The 20,401-nt window shown below is 37.2% G+C and overlaps 1 protein-coding gene across 1 annotated transcript; it reads left to right on the top strand.

The window, feature by feature from the left end:
- The first annotated feature begins 19,343 nt into the window (after nt 1–19,343).
- Nucleotides 19,344–20,189, top strand: LOC123316001 (ceramide transfer protein-like). The gene has a single exon (XM_044901911.1). It carries the CDS (start codon nt 19,344–19,346, stop codon nt 20,187–20,189), a length of 846 nt encoding a protein of 281 aa, XP_044757846.1.
- Nucleotides 20,190–20,401: the final 212 nt, after the last annotated feature.

Raw genomic sequence — 20,401 nt, 5'->3', positions numbered from 1 at the left:
CATGAAAATAATTCTCAGAAAAATTTTTGTAGCTCATAAACTAATGTCGCTCAAATTTGCCAGTGATATCAAACAGGGATATTTTGGTTTCTGGTGTATGGCAGTTAATGATTATCGTCGAAACCTTAGAAAGAAATAGTGAAAATTTGATTGTTGCACAACATAATGACATATTGTGTAAAAAATTAAAATCTGAATATCTCAACAAAAAGAATGAATTGAATGCAAAAAAATTTAATATGCTGGGCTCAGAATGGCAAGGTATTTCAAATGAGGTATCACTTACCCCATCTTCCCTATTCAAAATAAAGGGGTGGAGTTGTACCACTGAGGGTTGAAGCGATTCGGCTTTGAATTTGATATCAAAATCAAAGTCTGACCCTCTAGAATAAAAAATCGATGTGTTCGAGCGTTTTTATATAGTTACCCACCTATAGAGAGCCTAGAGAGTTTTGTTTTCAATGGTCCACTGTACAACTTCGATCCATTCTTCTTCTTAGCTGGATCTAACAGCGGACGGAATCAATTCGATTTCTCGAAAATATAACATGACAGTCCTACATCTCGCAGGGATTCGGTTTCTGTTACCTTAATTAGCGATGTGTTGGTTCTTCCCTCGACCTCACACACCTCGATCAGAGAAGGGGAATGTTCCGCTCTAATTAAATATCGTGTCGACACCGTCGAAGCAGGCCATAAATTAAGCTGAGATTACGCGGAGGATTACACCGAAAGGAGACATTATACCACACTACAGGGTGTTCTTAAATTGGAGCCAGATTCCTCAAGTAATATCAAGAAAAAAAGTCCCATAAATATGGGACCAAAAACTTTTCTTTTTTGATAAACAGGATGTTAAATTTTATATTTTTGGATTGGTATCAAAAGAAATTGTCAAAACACATTCATTATTAAAAATACCGAGTTTAATTTGATGATCCAAAACTAACAATAACCTTAGTAATTGAATTGTTATGACAATTAGGATTTTTCTGAGGATTTCGGGAGATTCGTTCAAAATTTTTTTCTCGAAATCGATAGCAGATATGACAAAACTACAAGAGACTGTAAAGTTTGGTACAACGATGAAGCTTCTCAAAAAAAGTAGTGGAGGAAAATCCTGGTATCCTATTCTATCATTATCTCTTGGAAGTTGCATTGTTATGATATTCTAGAAAAACATTCGGTGTTCGAACTCAAAGCAATTTTATTGCCGTTCGAACTAGAAAAAAATGTATTGGTGAGGCACTGCCTCATAGGACAGCTTGTCGGGCAGACTTCCCAAAAACTAAGAACTACTGCTGATTACTGATTACTGATTGCTGGGTGTGTTGGACGGATAAACAAAACCTGCCACGTGACCAAGCGGTATATTGTAGCCATATATCTATTATATTATATATCGATAATGGGACTTTGAAAATTGAAGCCAGCCCGTGGCCGGAATCGACTTCTGCGCATGTGCAGAAATATTAAGAATAAAAATACCGGATTAGCTCTGTCTCTTTCTGATACTTCGTTTTATGAACTGACAGGAATGAAATGATTTTACTTCACAACCATTCGAATATTTTCGACCTTAACCTAACAATATGTGAATCAGGTTTGCATTACTTAGTAATTTGTATTTCATCGTTGATTTCTAATAATAAGAAGTCAAAAATCATGAAACTTCATCATTTTGCAGCACTAGACGCTCGGATTCATAACAATAGTGAAATATTATGTGTTTTCCACAGAAAACCTGCGGAGTGCGGAGATTAACAAAAGTGATGTTGAATCAACAAGAATTGTAGGACTCTGAATACATTTTTATAGGTTGTTCACTATCGTATATTATCTGCATTGTATATAGATAAGTCTGTTATAGTCTTGAAATTCAGTTGGGAGTTGAAGTAATACTTCTAGTTCAATTTATGATTGTTTTTTTCAGCACTGAAATAGTGAAACATCTAAATCGACATCTATATCTATAATGCTCAACTGTAGTTAATGTCTACCAGTTTCTCATCTTCTAAATATTCTTATTGCCAAGTTGAGTATTGTATTGATTCTATTGAAGCATGGCTCTGTTAATGAGCACTCTGTACTTTTATATGTAATATAACTACATATTACATTAAATGTTGACCCAAAAATATTTTTTATTGAGTATTGAGTAGATTTACAAGAGAGGAAATTCAGGAGGTAAGATAAGTATGATGTTTACACGTACACGCAATAATTGAAACTGGTATGAAACAGTAATATAAAACGCACTTATTATGTCAGTCTTGAGTTTACTGAGTATAGACAATACCATTCGTTTTCGGCACTTAATTATTATTTCACAAATCATAATAATATTGGTTCAATAGATTTTATGCACTTATTCGGTTTGATCTCTTTTCGTTGATTCATCTGATATCTTGATTGTCATTTTCGAACTTCTAATTCGCGCATGCGTACAAGTGGATTCCTCCCAACGATTTGGCTTCATTTTTTGTCGTAGTCTAGAACGCGTGTTATCAATATTGGTATAATAGATATATGATTGTAGCACACAGGCAAGCTCATAGAGCTAGATCTCTCCCGCCAGACCCATCCTTCTCAAAGAGGAGATGATGTCGGAGGGAGAGTGATTCTTGAGTTGCTCTAGCTAGGACCATCTTCGGAGAACCAAATACTCCAAGTCTGACCCCGTCTGCCGCCAGGCAGTCACAGAGGATGTGCTCAATCGTATCGTCCTCCTCTAAGCAGAGTCTGCAGAGCGGGTCATTGACGATGCTGAGTTTTTTGAGATGGGCTCTGAGTATACAATGTCCTGTGAAAACCACCAACCGGAGGCACTTAAATAGCCCTGTGCGAGTGACGCAGTCCAGGACTGTTGCGTCAGTACTCCAGGACCTTTTGTCTTATCCAGCTGTTGTTCCCTGATTGAGGAATTGGAAATTCCTATACTTGGTTCCGGGCCAATGAGCGCTGATGTTGCGCCTTCTCTGGCTAGAGCATCCGATACATCATTGCCTCTGAAGCCAGAGTGTCCAGGTACCCAAATCAGTTGCAGTCTGTTTAAACTTCCCAATTTGTAGGGTTTAGATCTGCATTCAAATACCTGTGCCGAGTTGCATTTGTCTGCTGCGAGAGATTTAATCGCAGCTTGACTATCCGTTGGGATTGTTATTTACCTACCCGCCCAACCCATGTTAAGAAAATGGTTGGCGCATAGATCAATGGCGAAGATTTCTGCCTAAAATGCTGTCGCCGACTTTTCCAGACTGTTACTGAGTTCAGTCAGTGGTCTACGACTGTAGACTCCGGCTCCAGATCCCTGACTGGTTCTGGAGCCATTAGTAGCTAGCAAGGTCCGTGACGGAGCCATTCGTCTCTGCTTGGAATCAGAAAAATGAAGGTTCCATCCGTGCTTGACTGCAAGACGATTGGGCACGAAAATGAGTTGTCAGGCTCTTTTACGGTAAGGCGGTGGAGCCTGTGGGTTGCTAGTCTTGCCTCTGCCTAGACAAAAATGTGAAGGGGAGGGAGGTCTAATATGGACACAGTTGGAGTAGAGTAGAGTAGAGAGTAGAACAGAATGCCCTCGAAATCAAGAGGCATGCCGTTCTCTAAAGTTTCGAAAGTTTGTTTTGGGTTTGAGCGCGTTCAGTGCAGGACTACCAGGTGACACAGAGCTGTAGGTGATCAATGGTCTGATCACCATGACGTACAGCCAGCGGAGCTGCTTCGGCGCTATCCCCCAAGTTTTTCCACAAATCCTTTGACAGGCCCATAGGGCTTTGTGGATGACTCTCTGCACATGGGAGTTCCAGTGAAGCTTCTTATCCAGAGTAATACCTAGATATTTGGCTTCCTCTACGAGTGGAATCACGCAGATTGTTTTCACATCCATGTTTCGGACGTGTGAGGAGTGCAATACTCTGCAGGCCAACTAAGACCTAAGAAAAGAATAATCTCATTGGCCGATGGTGTTTAAGTGATCACCATCTACCGATTAGATTGGTTACTTGCTTTCTTGTGTTTTAGTTTCTTAGAAACTCTGAACCAACCATATCGGCTTTAAGAGCACCCATATCTCGTTGGAATTGATATATATATTTCATGGGAGATTTTTAAATCGAATCGATTCAATTTCAATTCTCACAGTTCGGTAGAACATGCTACCAAAATTTCCAATCATTAGAAATAATTCCCTGACGCTATAAATTTTCATTATTCCGAATCTACGGATTGCCTATTCCCAATGAATTCCACTGTTATCCAGTCGACCTGATCATGAATAATGTAAATGAAAAATGAATAATGATTTCATTAACTCGCACTCATTTACATGCAAATAAATATATCGCACGCTATTCGTATAATGTCTCACGTTATAATTTCTGTCGGAAAAATGGCAAATAATGATTGCAGCGAATTTTATTGCACACGATATGGATCGCATTAGCATCAATAAATAATAAAGATAACAGTGACGTGAAATCATTGCCATTTGGGCTTTTTATTAATAAAACACGCACATCACAAACTATTGCCTCACTGAATTTACATAATATTCCGCTTTGACATTTCCTTTAATTAAGTAACCATATGCGACACATGCGAATATTCCACTAAATGAAGTTGTTGGAATTCCTCCCAGTTGATATGAAACGTGGTTGTCATGCAATAACAGGTTCAGGTTGACTTTTGATGAATTACTAGCATTATGAACCACTGAAATATGTTGAAGGTAAAAACAATTTTCATTCCCATCTGCAGTGAAAACTAAAACTGAAATTTGGAAGCCTTATATTAAGATATTTAATATGGAGACGACAATTTGAAGAATTCTACGTACTAGTCATGAATCAGCGAAGGAATTACTGTACTACACAAACTGTAGACCGGTTTCTGGATTATTGTCCCTCATCAGTACAGTGCAGTGTAACCATATTAATATTCCCTAATAAATATTTCCATGGTGCCTGCGGCATTTGACGGGTATGGGAAGTCCGGGAGAGTTGAACCCCTTTTCACTCTGAAGTAACGTAAGTTGTATCTGTAAATGGTAGCAACTCATTTTTTGCGGGAAGATATCATGATCAAATAGGTAACGATAGATAATAGTAAAGTGATGGTGAGATGAACATTTTGAGTAGAGCAATTCTCTTTTAGGAACCGAACACTGGCTCATGTCTCAACATGAGAGTTAAATAGGGGGCGAGAGAGACTTGACCATAAGTTTTTTCATCATAAAAAACATTGAAAGAAAACAACGACCAACGATTGTCTCTGTCAAGGTTTTCATCATCAGATGTATCAACGAATGAAATACATATTTCCTATTTCAGAGTCACTCTCTATTTCCGATATATTTTTAACTCTTTTGAACCTTTGTATATTTTTGTATATTTATTTCTATTATTCAATATTTTTTTGAAGCAATCTTTGATCTAAGCTCAGTGCGGGAAACTTGAACCACTGATTATGTCTCCCGACCATAGCATAAGTCAAGTCTCCCGCACTCCCTTTCAGTTTATTCAACAGATGTTTTACTTGAAACTTTCACAACTATTACTAAAAAGTCTCATCATTTTTAAAACAATATCAATCAATTTAAGCAATAAAACTAAATAACACCACGCACCTATTAGACTTTTCAGACAGTGTACCAAACAAAAATTATTCAATTTCTTACTTCCTAACAACAAAATCGTTCAACCCTCTTACTCCCGAACTGTTCAGATGGCGCCCAAAATGGAGCCGCCACTAGTTGTGCCTTGTTACGAGTATGTCGCGAGCTATTTAAGATATCAGTAGCGCAAAATTTGAATTAAAATATTTGAGGTGGTTCAAGTCTCCTTACTCTTACCTGAGTAAATCTCCCGGACACACATACTGTGTGCTCCGGATACAGGTCTTGAATTGAGTGATTTTATCAGAATAACCCTTGAGCTCAATTTGTGCTTTTTCGAATTTAAGGGGGTATAACTTTGAAAAACACCATAAAAATAAGAGGTCTCTACAGTGCGGGTCTATAAATTGGAATAAATTCAGTAAATCAAAGACTTCTCTCTTGTTTTACATATGCTTAGACAGTTCGATTAGCATTTTGAATTTCGATGTTTTCGATGTCGGAAAATGTTATACCTACATTGTGATCCAAATTTGAGTTACGACATCATCGATGATGTCAGTTCGAAAGGTAATTTGGGAGGTATTTGTTAAGCATTTTATGAGTACCTACAGGTGTAGGTACTCATAAAATGCAATTACGTTGAGGTCAACGTAATCAAAGTCTGAATGCGTTATCACTGCATTTTAGAGTGTTTAAGGCTGGCCTCTCGAAATTGAATGTTGTATGGGTGACCAATAAAATTGAGGAAAGGGAAAATCAATTTAACGTTTCCTATTCAGATGAAAATCTGCCAATTTTTCATCACGGTGACAGGAATATACATACAAAAAAAACTTCCCCCATTTCCCAGCACATGGTCGATATCAAAGTTTCGTCATTCCGATATCAAACATATTCCATCAACCAGACCTGTCAGGTATCCAGAAATTTCATATAAATTAGTCTGTCATGTGTGGCGACGGAAAAAGGAGCGCATAATTTGAAAATTTCAGCGGTGGTAGTGAACGTTCCGCTCGGTATTTTTAATTTGGACCTGTCAACAAAGTTTTATTGCCCTCAAGAAATGTTCCATTTCTTTCTGCATCTGTTGATGTCAGAATGTAAATGCTTCGTGAGGAAATTGCGTCGCGCCTCAGGCTCGCCACTTTATTCTGACGTTTCCGATATTTTAGCTAATGAAAAAACGGCGCCGCAGTCGTTTTTGCAGAGGGGGCACTTGACAAACGATTGAGTCGTCGCGTGGAATCGAAAATTAATTGGAAATATTTTCAATGGTCATTTTTCATCAGTCAAGTCAGACTAAATACTTTTTTATATTATATAATATACAGGGTGTCCGATGAACCATCTTCAGCAGACGTCAAACTAAAATTGTGGAGGACAAACATAGGTGTTGTGTGTGCGCTGCTAACACATAATTTGAAATATTACTTTACTTCTAGTTAAAATACGTATATAGAAAAAACATTATTCTTGTTTTGAATTTGTTGGTGGTGTTAATCTTGGTAGTTCTTCAGCTAACATTGTTAAATTTACGATACTTAAGGTAATGTAAGTATTCAATAACTCAGTTAAGTCACGCAGTATTTAAGTAGAAACTAAATGTTTACGCCATCCTCTTGTTATGTTGTTGGATGTGGAGGCCAAGAAAACAGAGAGAGTGTTAGTTTTTTTCGTATTTTTGCAGGAATTTTAGTGTTTGATCATAATATTATAGTTGGGAAGCCGACGATGCTAAATTGGGATTTACTCGAGAGTCGTGGAGACCTAGTGGATTTTGAAGATTAGAAAAAACATTTTGGTCGGGTTTTAAGAGGACAATATGTTAATTGAACCCAAAGGAAGCTACTTTTCAAGAGACTGACAATTCGGACGTGACGCAAGGTCACAGCGGTCCTTTGAAAATACAAAAAAAAATCGTTACACTCGAGCGTGTCAGATTTTCATACAGATGGTTAATCTCGGTGTTGCAGACGTGTTGACCCATTCATCTGACACTGAACAGGAGGAGTTTTCATAATCTGACAGTTTGAAGATGAAAACAAGGACTTTTTTTTAAATATTCTCTTTCCTGTACCTCTAATCATTTCTCTATTTATTATGAAAGTTGTAGATAATAAAATAACTTTTGTCTGAAGCAATTTTTCATACCCTTAACCGTTTTCGAGCTTGAAGCTAATCTAGTCATAATAAGAGCGAGGAGCTTAGTCACACATGCAAAAGACCAAGGTCAATGTAGAAACTCAGTATAATGTACGTTCATTGCCATGTATCACAAAAACTTTTAAACGTAGAAAAAATTGCTTCGAACAAAATTGGTAGAAAATATTATGCTCTACAACTTTTATCCTGAAGTATGCGAAAACAATTTGAATCGCAGGAGAGGAGAAAATTCAAAAGAACTGATTTATGTGACATTTATGGCAAATTTTTATTGTTTCGGCTCGCTGAAACTGTCAGATTATATTTTTTCCCGTTATTCTTGAAGCATTAGCTTAAGAATTAAAGCCACCGCTCCCGAGAATGTAGGTACCATGATCTTTTTTTTTTTACTATTCTGACAGGCCTCCCTAGACATTTCCCCCTATATACAGGTCTAATTTTTGGTAGAAGTACACTAGAGGGTCCAAGGTATCTTCCCTTATAGTAATCTGACATGCTCGAGTAAATCCCGAATTTCCCTCTTGGGCTCCCCAACTATAAGAAGCTTCACTTGAATGATTTGACTAAAAAACGACAAATATATTTGTACTCTATTAAAAGAGCTGCCTGTTTATGCATTTTAATTTATTATATTTATACTGTTTATTTTTTTACTGGTTATATTTTCATACTTTTCATATGTTTGTACCGATTATATATAATACTTATATTGTCATTGTTTAATTTGTTTTGTGAATAGCTTAAATATAAAATTTAAAGAAAGATGAGGAACAAAGCAACTACTAGCTTGATCGAGATTTTCAATTTTCCCTTCAGTTAATTTTTGTCCCCTGTAATTCGAACCTGGATTACTATTATTCTCTTAATACTTTTTTTTTGGAAAAAACAAGAATATCTGGAATTAAAGCGGATATTCCCAAAATAAATAGATGGAAGGTCAGTGATCCCAATCAATTGTTGAGGATTGTATTTTATTTTCTTCAAGTGTCTGTGTGTGATCTGATCTAAAAAACCCCCTTCGGCAAATCACAGTTTGCACTCAGAAAATATTGTTTGTGCCTCTTCCCTATTTCAAAAATTTACCAAACGAATGACTAATCCATTATGAAAAAGAGAGAAGGATGCTAATGTTAGTCCATCTCTCCCGAATGTTCCTGTGAATACGTGAAACTCCAAGCTCCTCGAGCCGAATCTTGCATTCATCCATTAGGCTGGATACAAATGGGGCAGATGAACGCTTCTTTCAGATGGGTGTATCAGTCAGCCTTCCTGACTTCCCTAAAACGTGTCGGAAGGGTGATTTTTCACAGTCGCACAGCGCTCGGGCGGAGGGTTGGAAGACATATGGGTCCATCACTCTGCTAGACTGTCAGACTATATTTCTATCTTGTCGGCCCGTTCTATGAAACCGTTTGAGTTTGTGTTTGCCATTCGCACTGATTTACACGATGAAGACAAATAAGATCTTTCAATGCTGCTATTTATCCCTGCTTGTTTGATTAACATTCCATGGTTCCGGATGTTCTGCAGCGAGGGGAAATTGATGAGAGTGGGTCTTCGCATTTGTCTGATTCTTAATGTTCCGACAATTCGGAGTGATACTATTGGCATTATTGGAATATCTATATGCATTGAGTTTCATTCAAAGCTGAATATATTCGGTATTTATTATTTTGGAGAACAATACTCGTATAGGTCGATTTTCAATTCGAATTATGCAACTTTTTATGTCTTATTGAGGACTTTGTGATGTGTGATCCCCAACAGTAGATTCAAAATTCATATGAACTTCTTTTCAATAATTCACTCTGAACTTTGTACTCGAATTTGTTATTTGAAAAATGTCCGAATGAAAAAATTCATTTTTAAACAATATCAGATAGATAATATATTTTAATAGCAGGTCAAAGGCAAAGAAGAATAATTATCGAATGGAAGGGGAGTTGAACCCCGATCAGGGGGGAATGGAAATGGATCTTGTTGCTCACTAGATGTCGCTTGAGTACTTAGTAATACTCAGAAGCTCCTACCAGTTTTCAATTAGGGTCAGTTCGCGTTTTCCATCGAAAGGGTAGTTGTGTTGCTCTGACGAGGTCAAATGAGATCGAAACCATGGAAATTGGCTGGTGCCATTCAAACTGTCACACTTATCGATATTTATGTGATATGCGTCTGAATAAACTCTTTATTCAGTCTGAATAAACTCTTTATTCAGACGTATTTATTCCATTTATTCCTCACTGATTACTCTTTTTCATTAGATGTCTGCTGACATCATTTCTACCTTGAAATCGTACGCGTCCTACTCTCTCCTTTTATGCATATTCACTGCAATATGAGACATATGCCATTGTCTTCGTTTGGGTTCCGATCTGGAGCGAAACTGAGTTGGATTACGTTGCTCACTAGAGGGCGCGCAAGTACTCAGAAAGTCCTGCTAGTATTTAATTAGGGTCCGTCAATTCAAAACGTTTTGCATCGGAGTAGGAGTTGTGTTGCTCCGACGAGGTCAAATGAGTCCGAAACCATGGATAGTCACCAACCAGATCTGGCTGCCGCTGTATCCTTCTCGAGTCTCCATTATAACTGTGGACCAAAGACCTCCCCTGTGATCTGTCTAACGCTAGTTGTTCCCAGTTGTGATTGGCATTAACTGATTTTAGGGATTGATGCAGTATATCCTTGAACCGCTTATACTGGCCTCCAGGTTTCCGAGCTCTCTCTGTGAATTCGCCGTACAGAGCTATTTTGGGGATGGGGAGTCTTGTGTCTTGCATCCTAAGAATATGACCGCTCCATCTGAGTCGGGCCCTCGTTACTTGAGTCTCAATTAATACAAAACTCATGCGCTGCAAGACTTCTGAATTTGAAACTTGTGGAACCATCTGATATGCATTATTTGTCTTAGATGACGTTCGTCCAGGTTTCTCTTCCGTAAAGAAGCGTTGGGAGGACCACTGCTTTGTAAGCAGCTGTCTTGGTCTTCAGATTGAGGTCGTGATTTCGAAACCCTCTGTCCTTAAGCTTCCAGAATGCTTCCAGGATTTGGTGTCCTTCATCATTTTTCCTCACGAATGTCTAAATCGAATAAGATGATTCGGACTGAAGATTCAGCCAAATTTTTTGGTGATGTACGTTCGTCTCTGACCGTGCAAACCTGATGCCGTTCCGTCCCAGAACCAAATATTCATATCCGCCAAACAGGAACATAAATAACAGATCGGAAACGTTAATATGAAATATTCGCACCGTAGAATCTGCCGACTTGCCCTAAATCTTCGGTTAAAACGCACGGACTGCTGCTCATTTATCATCCGCCACCGAAGCGCAAATGATAAATTACTCGCCACGCCATCATTAATAATGATTTCCCAGGCGATTTTTACACATAAATTGTGATACTATAGCTGAATTTATGCCGCCATTGTGTATCTATCTACTTTTACATTGAAAAGATTTACGACCCTTCTCGAGCGTGGCACTCTAAATTATTACAAATGAATATTTCTTCCTCTTCGGACTGCTTCGGGTCAAGAGAAGTTAAGCAAGACTTATAATGGTCAGATGTGTCCGCAGCAACCCTGCCCTTTTGTTACATTGAAAAGTTCTGGTAATCCTATCAATATGTTTCGATCATATCTCTCAATTAATAATCTAGAAGTTGACGGCGAAGAAATCGATTGAAAAAAATGGAGCCAAATATTTAGGAATAACGCTTAACAAAGGACTCATTTGGAAAAGCCTTATCAAACAGGCATTCGAAAAAACGAAATCAGCGATGAATAGACTCTATCCTCTGATAGGAAGAAGAAGCCACATGTCGAAAGAGAGAAAATTGAAGATTATTAAAGCCGTTGCTAGGCCTCAACTTACTCATGGATCAGTTGCCTGGGGTTTCGCAGCAAAGAGCCATATCAAAAGAATTCAGGCCACTGAAAACAACCTGCTACGATGTGCAATAGATGCCCCTTGGCTTGTCAGGAATAGACAGATTTATAGGGACCCAAAATGGGAAACCATAACGAAATTCATGAACAGAAAAGCAGAAAAATTATTCGAAACAGCGAAAAACCATCCGAATCAAGAACTCGGGAGACTAGTGGGCTACATCCTAGAGGAAGACAAAAGGAGAATGCGAATTTACCGAAGGAGACCAAGAGATCAATTAAAAAGAGATGAAAATAAGAACAGAAACTTATTGAATAATCCAATAAAGTGTCATCCAATAGAGGATAAACACCTAAATTCCAGCAGGATAGTGTGCGAGAAGGAAACCGACTAAGAGATGAACGGTTTATAGGCAAATGCCCGGAACCAATATTCAAGAAGCAGTTAAAGGTTTTTAGTGGGTCTCGAGCTTAGGAGACTGAGAATTCCTGTCCCCCTTAAAAGGAGACTTGCAGATTTGCCCCTGCTGCACAAAAAAAAAACAAAAACATCTCAATTAATTCAGATAACTTCTACTCCAAACCTAAAATCTCAATAATTTCTCCTCACGATCTGTGCTCGAGTGAACTGAAAAATGAACTTTCCATCCCTTGTCACTCATTTACGTCCCTGATAGTAATTCAAATCGCTTCAGTGTAATTCTACCCGGATAGACTTCAAAAATTCCAAAGCCAAGCTAGAGACTCTCAGTGAGGAGAGAGCCATGCCGTTGGCAGCAGTCCCTTCACTTATCTACCATTCCGGTCAATATAAATTTTCGTATATTCTTCGGTCGTGTCATATGGAATGGGGCAGTTTTCTGGGATCCTAATGGTTATTGCTTTTCTCCGGAACGGTCATATTGCGTTTCATCTAATGCAATGTGTGTCTGCCATACATCAACCGATATGTGCTGTGTCTAACTCGTAAAACTTTTCCTTTTGAAGCACAGGCTTGTACTGAAACAAGAAGATTTTTCTTTTATGACCTTCTCAAAAATATGCGATTGCAAGTATTTGAGAAAGTTGGTTGTCACGATTCATTCCAAAATACTTTCCATGAAATTATTGAAATCAATGATGCTTCAACGTTCTTCTCTCAAATATTAGATAGACAACATATATTCGTATGACCTACCATCGAACAGTTCTATTTCAGAGAGATATTAAGATCAAAAACATATTAGTAGATTCTTCACAAATCGTGGGTAAAAATATCGACATCTTTTCCATGTTCAATAGAAGAGGAGTGAAAAATTTTTGTTCAAACTGAAAAAGATAACTCAAAAAAAAATTCAAGAAAACAAATCCATATAAACACTCAATCCACCAGACCAACGCAACGAGTGTAATGAAATATAAATTATATTATAATTCGTTCAGGCCAGATCTGTTTCGCTCTAAGACCAATACAGCTTTTTATACAGCGAATGCATGAACGAATGGAATATTTATGAGATCATTTAAAGACCACCGGCTTGTGCTCTACTACTACTATGGTAAAATATCAAAATCGTCCAATAAAAAACATTGAAGTTCTGCTTCTTTCACAATTGAGAGAGCTAAATCTTATAACTTGGTGTTGCTCACTTGGGTATAATCCGGAATAGTCCAAACACAAATTGAAGTGAGACTGCTCTTTATTCGCTTCATAGTTTCGTGATATTGCTTTTTCAACGTCACCAGCTTGACCTAATCGCTTCTATGGGACACATACTGCTTTTATTTTCTTGTGATGAGGCCATTGGGGAAAATTAACCGAATATCTCGTTTGGTGTAGACTCAAAGACAGGAAAATGTCCAACAAAATATCAGACTTCAGGAAGGATCCAGCCTTCTGAAATAAGATTTTCTTAATGATATAATAATATAAAAGAATTGAGATTACAAAGTGAAGATTTTCGAAGATTACTCACATTATTGATGCTCATCCTTCCGTCGACCAATACTGTGAGCACATCAGACAAATGGACACCACCTTGCAGTTTGGATTGCTCTCATTAGTAAACAAAGAATATTTAAATTTACAAATAGTGAAATATCGACTTTAGGTGGCTTTCTTATAATCTTGCGCATAAAAGCCAGTTCACACACTCTCAAACCATTTACGTCAACCGGCAGGCGCAAACCAGTTTATGCCAGCAAAATTAAACGTTAACGTCCTCCATACTTGCCTTCACACGTTCAATTTGGCTTGTACAAACTGAGAGTTTGCACAAAACGCTTAAGCACCTCAAAAGTCTGTTTCATCGATGACTTTTTCAATTTTGTCATCCTTTAGAGTCATTCGCAGCATGCGCAGTACTTATATCTCGACTATGCAATGTATGAAAGAGGGAATCATTTGGGTGAAGCAAGGGCGCAGAATCGCGCCGTGCGACGTTTCGTTAACTTTTTATTTGCAATCAATCAAATTCACTAGTTTTCTTTTTAATGTTTAGCATCGCTGCAAATTCTGCCAGGTCCAAGTTCCGAGTCCGACAGTGCTAAACAATATTTTATTCGATCATGCGCATATTAATCTAAATATAAAATAAAAAATTTTAGGTTCTCTTAGCTGCTCAACTCTATAAGAACGTCAATTCAAATTTTTGTTTACTGGTAAAAGTGTGCGCGGGTAAGTGTGCGCATAGATTCATTATATGGACATTAGTTCAGTTAGGAATAAATTATGACATATTTGATTTTCTTGGTTGAAACTCGATCAATATTGTCCTATTTGTTCAGAGAAATATGAAGAGCCACCAACAGGGCAATGTATCAAGTGTTGTGTTCACCAGGAATGGTGGCACGAACAATCATGCACTGCTTTTTAAAAGGCGCTTCTGTATTGACAATAAACAGCATTTCTCTAATATTGTAACATTTTGATGACATTATTTTGTAATTTGTTTTGATTGTGTGGTTCACTAAGCACTGCGTTCACTTACCCCGTGAGGGTGCGCACACTTACCCGCAATACGGGGCATGTGAACGCACTCCGACTTTCACTATTAAATTTTTTTTTGAGGAAAAAAAAACCTCTTCGTTTGTTTGCTTCTTGATATATTTTTATAGATTAGAAAATTGTCAATCTTATGAATATGTTTTAATTTTCCTAGCTTCAACATTTGAAACATGGTATGATGGCTTGTAAGGCAAAAGTGCGCACAGTTGCCCCGAATGACTCTATTGATTTATAAAAATCATAAATGGTTATTTAGGTTTGTTCTACCGCATATGAAAGTGAGGTTCACGTTTGATATCACACTGTATAAGAAATGTGAGGAAAAATTCGAGAAAGATTCAATAGATAATTGATCTTCAGTTTCGTGATCGTTCGAAGGAGTCAAGGCCTCCTCTTAAGGTTCTCGACAGAACGGTCATTAAGTCAGAATTAATTTAAACCTCCATTTCCCCGACACCGAAACCAGCAACACTGAAAGATACGAAAATAAAAGCCGGAATCAGAAGATGAAAGTGAACATTATCCTGAAATATGCCGAGGCTGACGAAATGTGGAAATGCTCTCACAAATAAAAGCGGCCCCGCGTTAATTAATTTGAAAAAAGGCACATTCTCGTTTATCAAGCGAGGCCCTGTTCCTTTATGCGCTACATAAATTTTCCGGCTGGATGCGTGGGTTCAAAAGATCGCGCTTTTAATGCATGCAGATGACAGGGTTATAACGTTCTCCTAGCGTCATTAGCTCTTTAATAAAGCCATGTAGACATCACTAGACATCATGTTTGTAATGTTTGTCAGCAGTCAGCTCGTTGTGGGAGATCTGAGGGCAGGCATTAAGTGTGGCGGATGCATGTTGAGGTTCTTCATTTCCTGTAGGTGAAACGTAATGGGGGAAGCCTGGAATCAACTCAGGAATATGGTGATACTTTGTGTTATCTAGTACAGACAGTCGTTCCGCTGAGAACTCACAAAGTTAAACTTCCTACAGAGAGAGACTCATTATTCCTTTGAATAATTCACAGATTGATTATACAGGATTATTAACCTATCAATAAATATTCATAAGAGAATCAAAGAAAACTGAAAGAGACATTATTATGATATTTTGGTTGCATCTGAAGAAAGATTTTTTATTAAACCGTGAATTTTTTCGCAAGAAATATAAAATAGTATCATTAATTTGAACCTACAGGCAGAAACTTCGGAAATTGAAGTATACCAGTAAGTAATAATTGTTGTGGAACAACTGAACATAATTTTATATTCGCAAAAAGTATCAGCTCAACAGATTTCAGTTACCGTATCCCAGGTAGAAGGGTGTTGTCTCGAAGACGTCTTCATTAGGTATTTATTGGTCTTCGACGTCACTCAGTCGTACAATAACGTCAATTCAAGTAGGCTAGTAAGACGTCGCACAAAGAAGTCTGAATGACGTTATTCTTAGACCACTCTGAGACTTAAGACTTATAATTTTTACAAGGTACAATATATATCGGACAGTTTGAATATAGATATGTAGATATGAAACGGAGGATAACGTCCGTTAAATTATAAATCGCTATATTCATATCCTTTAGATTCAAGGAAAATGAAAATATTTGCAGTCAAAAACCTGAAAAAAATTAGGACTAGCTATCCAGTTCCATTTATTCTATGCAAATGCATGTGTCATCGCATTGATAATTCATCTTTTGCTTCATTTCCGTTAGTACACAGTCTTGAAAATAACTTTTTCTGACACACCTTTTCGTGATACTCAGTACCAATAATACCAATATCCACCAATAACTCAGTTAGGATGCCGGAGGTAGCGGGTTCGAATCCCGCCGACGTCATAGATGTTTGTGGGTGTCTTGTACCTAGGATTTAAATAATGTTGGCGGATGTGCAAGAACACAAGGCCAGGGGGGATGGGAAGAGAAAAAAAAAATAATAATCAATGTTGGTTCACATTATGTTGTTTTTTGTTTTATTTCTATACATGAAATTCTAAAATTTTCAGAAAAATACTAACGTCCTCAGTACTTAAGAAAGACGTACTCAAGACGTAAAAAGTACCGAATAATCGTCTTCCAAATTCGTCTTCAAGACTTCACCGTAAGACGTCTTCAGGCAGTGACATCACCATAAGGTCTCACAGACGTCACCAAGTTGGTCACCATACGTCCGAACATGACCAACCAAAGACGTCTTGAAGACTAAAATTTCTACCTGGGATTGTGTTTGGGTTGTAATTTGGTGAAATAAAATATTTCAACATGCTGAACATAAAATGCCAACGAAAAAATGAAAGAGGAATACACATCACGGTCTGTAAAACTTTCATTCACTTTGGAACCTCTCGACTATCACAAAGAAGTCACAACACAAACCAAAACTCTTGGCTCAGAAGAATATGGTTGAATTTTTTTTCAAGGATAAAGTTAAAATGGGGTATCTAAACATTTCGAATGGTCAAAATTATCTTCTGTGCAAATTAATGTATCGATCATATTTATTAAAATTCATCTTGATCCTCAAATAAATGAAAGAGGAATTTTTAGTCACAGGGAAGAAATGAAAACCAGGCTTTATATGCTCCTACCAAATGAGAATAACGATCAACGAAGGGGAATAAATAAAACTTAAATTTATATTCAAAACTTATTTCTACTCTCCGAAAAGAATTCGTTAACACATCACTTTCATCCAACAAGCGACGAAAAGACTACAAAAATAGCAGTTAATGCCATCGCATAAATTTCGGTAGGTAAATAAAACAAGATTCCCAGCTTTTATTAATCGTAAAATAATTGCTGAAATATAGCGGCCATTATGTTCAGAAGTTTCGAAGGGAACTGCTGGCACGAATAAAAACAAATTGTTACATAATTTATTCCGCATCTTAAAAACGGGGAGATTTATAATTGTCTTGGGTTTTGTTTTATGTGACAGTGTGAAAGATAACAAAGAAACTGTGGGCCAAGTTTACAGAAATATCCCTCGTAAACAAGAGGAAACGAGAAAGTTGTTAGATGTGGGCTTTCTCTAGCAAAACGTTGGTGATTGCGGTGAATTTCTGAGGACAGATGCGTATCCAGAATTTTACATGCATGTATGATTTCAGTACAGCTTCTTTTCAGTTGAAATGAAGGACCAAAAGAAAATTAAAGTTTAGTTGTGTCACTTATCTATACAGAGTGTTTTCAAAGATGAGGCTTTTCTTACTGGAGGTACAATAAATCATTTCGCCAAAAATCGTACATATTCATTCAAAAAGGCGGTGCTACTACCCCTGGATTTGAAAGGATATCAGTGAAATTTTAAATAGGCACGCTAGTATATACTTCATTCAACTTTATTTTAGCAGTCGGTTGGCCATGGAAATTTGACACATTTCACTCTGTATAGTACGAAAATGTGGGGTTATGAAGCTTGTCAAAACATTTTTGGGTTTTAAATCAACGCTATGTTGCCCGTTCTACGTAAAAGTTTCTGTTATTACGTATTTTATCACAATGACGAATCTCTTCGGAAAATATGTGACGAACATAATTGAAGTTTATACAAACTGATTGAAGGTATACCAAATCCAGTTATTTGCATGGAAAATACAAGAGATCAGTATAATATCATAATATGCACTAGCTTGAGGAGAGTTTATGTTCGTTATCTTCTTAGGCTGAAGCTTGAATACGCTGCATTAGTTGTAGATTTCAAAACTATTAACCCGAAGATGAAATGCATATGATGCAGTGGTTGGGAATGGGTATCTCCCGAAGGAATTAACAGATAATTACAAGAATGTTAAATTCTTCAACAAAAATCATCTTGCATCAATGTAAGTAAAAGGAATTGAAGGAAGTTTCAAGTCAAGATGAACTTCACCTTTGAACAAAAATTTCACATGAATAAACAGTAACAGGGCAACTTGCGCGTATTTGTGGCTATTCATCTTAATACATTGATGTAATTAAAATAATCAGGTATTTATTAGTACCTTAAGACATTTACATTGTATAGGACAAGTCAAATGAAAAACAGAAAAATCCATTTTAGGGAACTTATTCTCCGATGACATTTATCGAAAATCCTGTAGTAAACTTTTCGCATTAATTAACTCAAACATAAAATTCCCAAATGCCACCACTTTTTTGGCTCTCCCAATAGAAGGAAATTCTTTATCATCCTCTTCATTCACAATATCTTTCTGATTGTGGAAATATTCAGCTGAAATATAAGTCATTTAGATTCAGATGAAACATTATATAAATTCTCTTACATTGAATATGTTCGCTACCGTCTGACGTATTGTGGATTTAAGAATATCAGGGTATAACTATTTGAATGAGCGGAACTGAATTCTAAATAGCACTTCCTGAAACCCTTCTGTTTTTTCAATCACTTTCGGCATTTTCGTAATAAAAATTGATATTAGTTCTGGCAACGGCGTTATGACATTAACGACATTTCATGAGTGCCAACTTAACTTCGTTCTAGTTACAAAAACTTGAGAAAATTATTTCATGGCCAACCGACTGCTAAAATAAATTTGAATGAAGTATAGTTAAGATGCAGTTTTTCATTTTTGTCATGTTGTTATCACTCTCGAGGTAGTAAACGATCCTTGACAGATTTCGAATCACGAAACTGTCACGAGTAGCATTTTCTGTGATGTTTCCCCCTGAAAATCATTGTCAATTTTGACTTAAGGCATGGAAGAACCGCGAAGCATTCTGAAAAGAGAAACCAATGTAGTTGATGAAAAAAAATTAGACGTTAGTGAAGAGACAGGGACTACTCCTCCTGTAAAATCCTTCATTCCGCATCATGAAAAACTGTTAACACATAGACTAGGCACGGAGATTGAGAATATTGTGAGACAGCAAGCAAACAAGGCCCTTCGTGGAATCGAAGACAAAACGCTTGGATGGAAATTGCTTCTGGAAGAAGATGATATGAGGATATATCGACGGGATGAAGAAATCAACGGCATCGCATATGAACCTATCAAGGCGTTTTTTACTGTAAGCGGTATTACAGCTTTCGAGCTATGCCATTTCTTTTTTTCTCCGGAATATAGGTATGATTGGGACGTTCTAGTGGATAATATGGTGGTTATTGAAGAAATCGATGATGATTCACTGATTTTCATGCAGAAATACAAGAGGGTTTGTTTTTCCAGCCAGAGAGATTCCGTATTCTGGTCTCATATAAGACAACTGGAAAACGAGAGTGGTTCAGATCAATGGGTTGTCGTGAATCATTCCACTGAACATCCAGATTATGAAGAGGCCACTAGTAAATGTGTGAGGCTTCATCTTACGGCATGTTTATTCTGCCAAACCCAATTCAAACCTCCAATATCTAACAAGGAAGGAGTTGTTTCCAGAGAACAGATCAGGTGCAAGATAACTTACTGTGCAACAATCAATCCAGGAGGTTGGATTGCCGCAATCTTCCTAAAACCATTTTATAAAAAGGAATGCTCAAGATTTCTGAGACGTTTGACTACATACGCAAAAAATCGAACTAAGAATAATCCAATAAGGTTTAATTGAAGTGAAACTGTTTTTCACCCCCTAGAAATTAATTTTAACCACAACAACATGGCATATCAAGTCAAACGAGTTTGTGATTGTAGTCCAATTTTTGATTTGTTTTTCATTACAGTGAATGTCGAAATCCACAAATTCAAACATGCCGGATGATTTTTCAAAATAAAAACCTCTCCTATTGAAAATTGGTATGTGTGAGTTCTCAGGCTATTTTA

Source organism: Coccinella septempunctata, chromosome 6 (genome assembly GCF_907165205.1).
Source record: "Coccinella septempunctata chromosome 6, icCocSept1.1, whole genome shotgun sequence".
In the NCBI taxonomy this organism is placed as follows: Eukaryota; Metazoa; Arthropoda; class Insecta; order Coleoptera; family Coccinellidae; genus Coccinella; species Coccinella septempunctata.
Note: the sequence above shows the minus strand (reverse complement) of the source record. Positions and strands in the feature narration are given on the sequence as shown.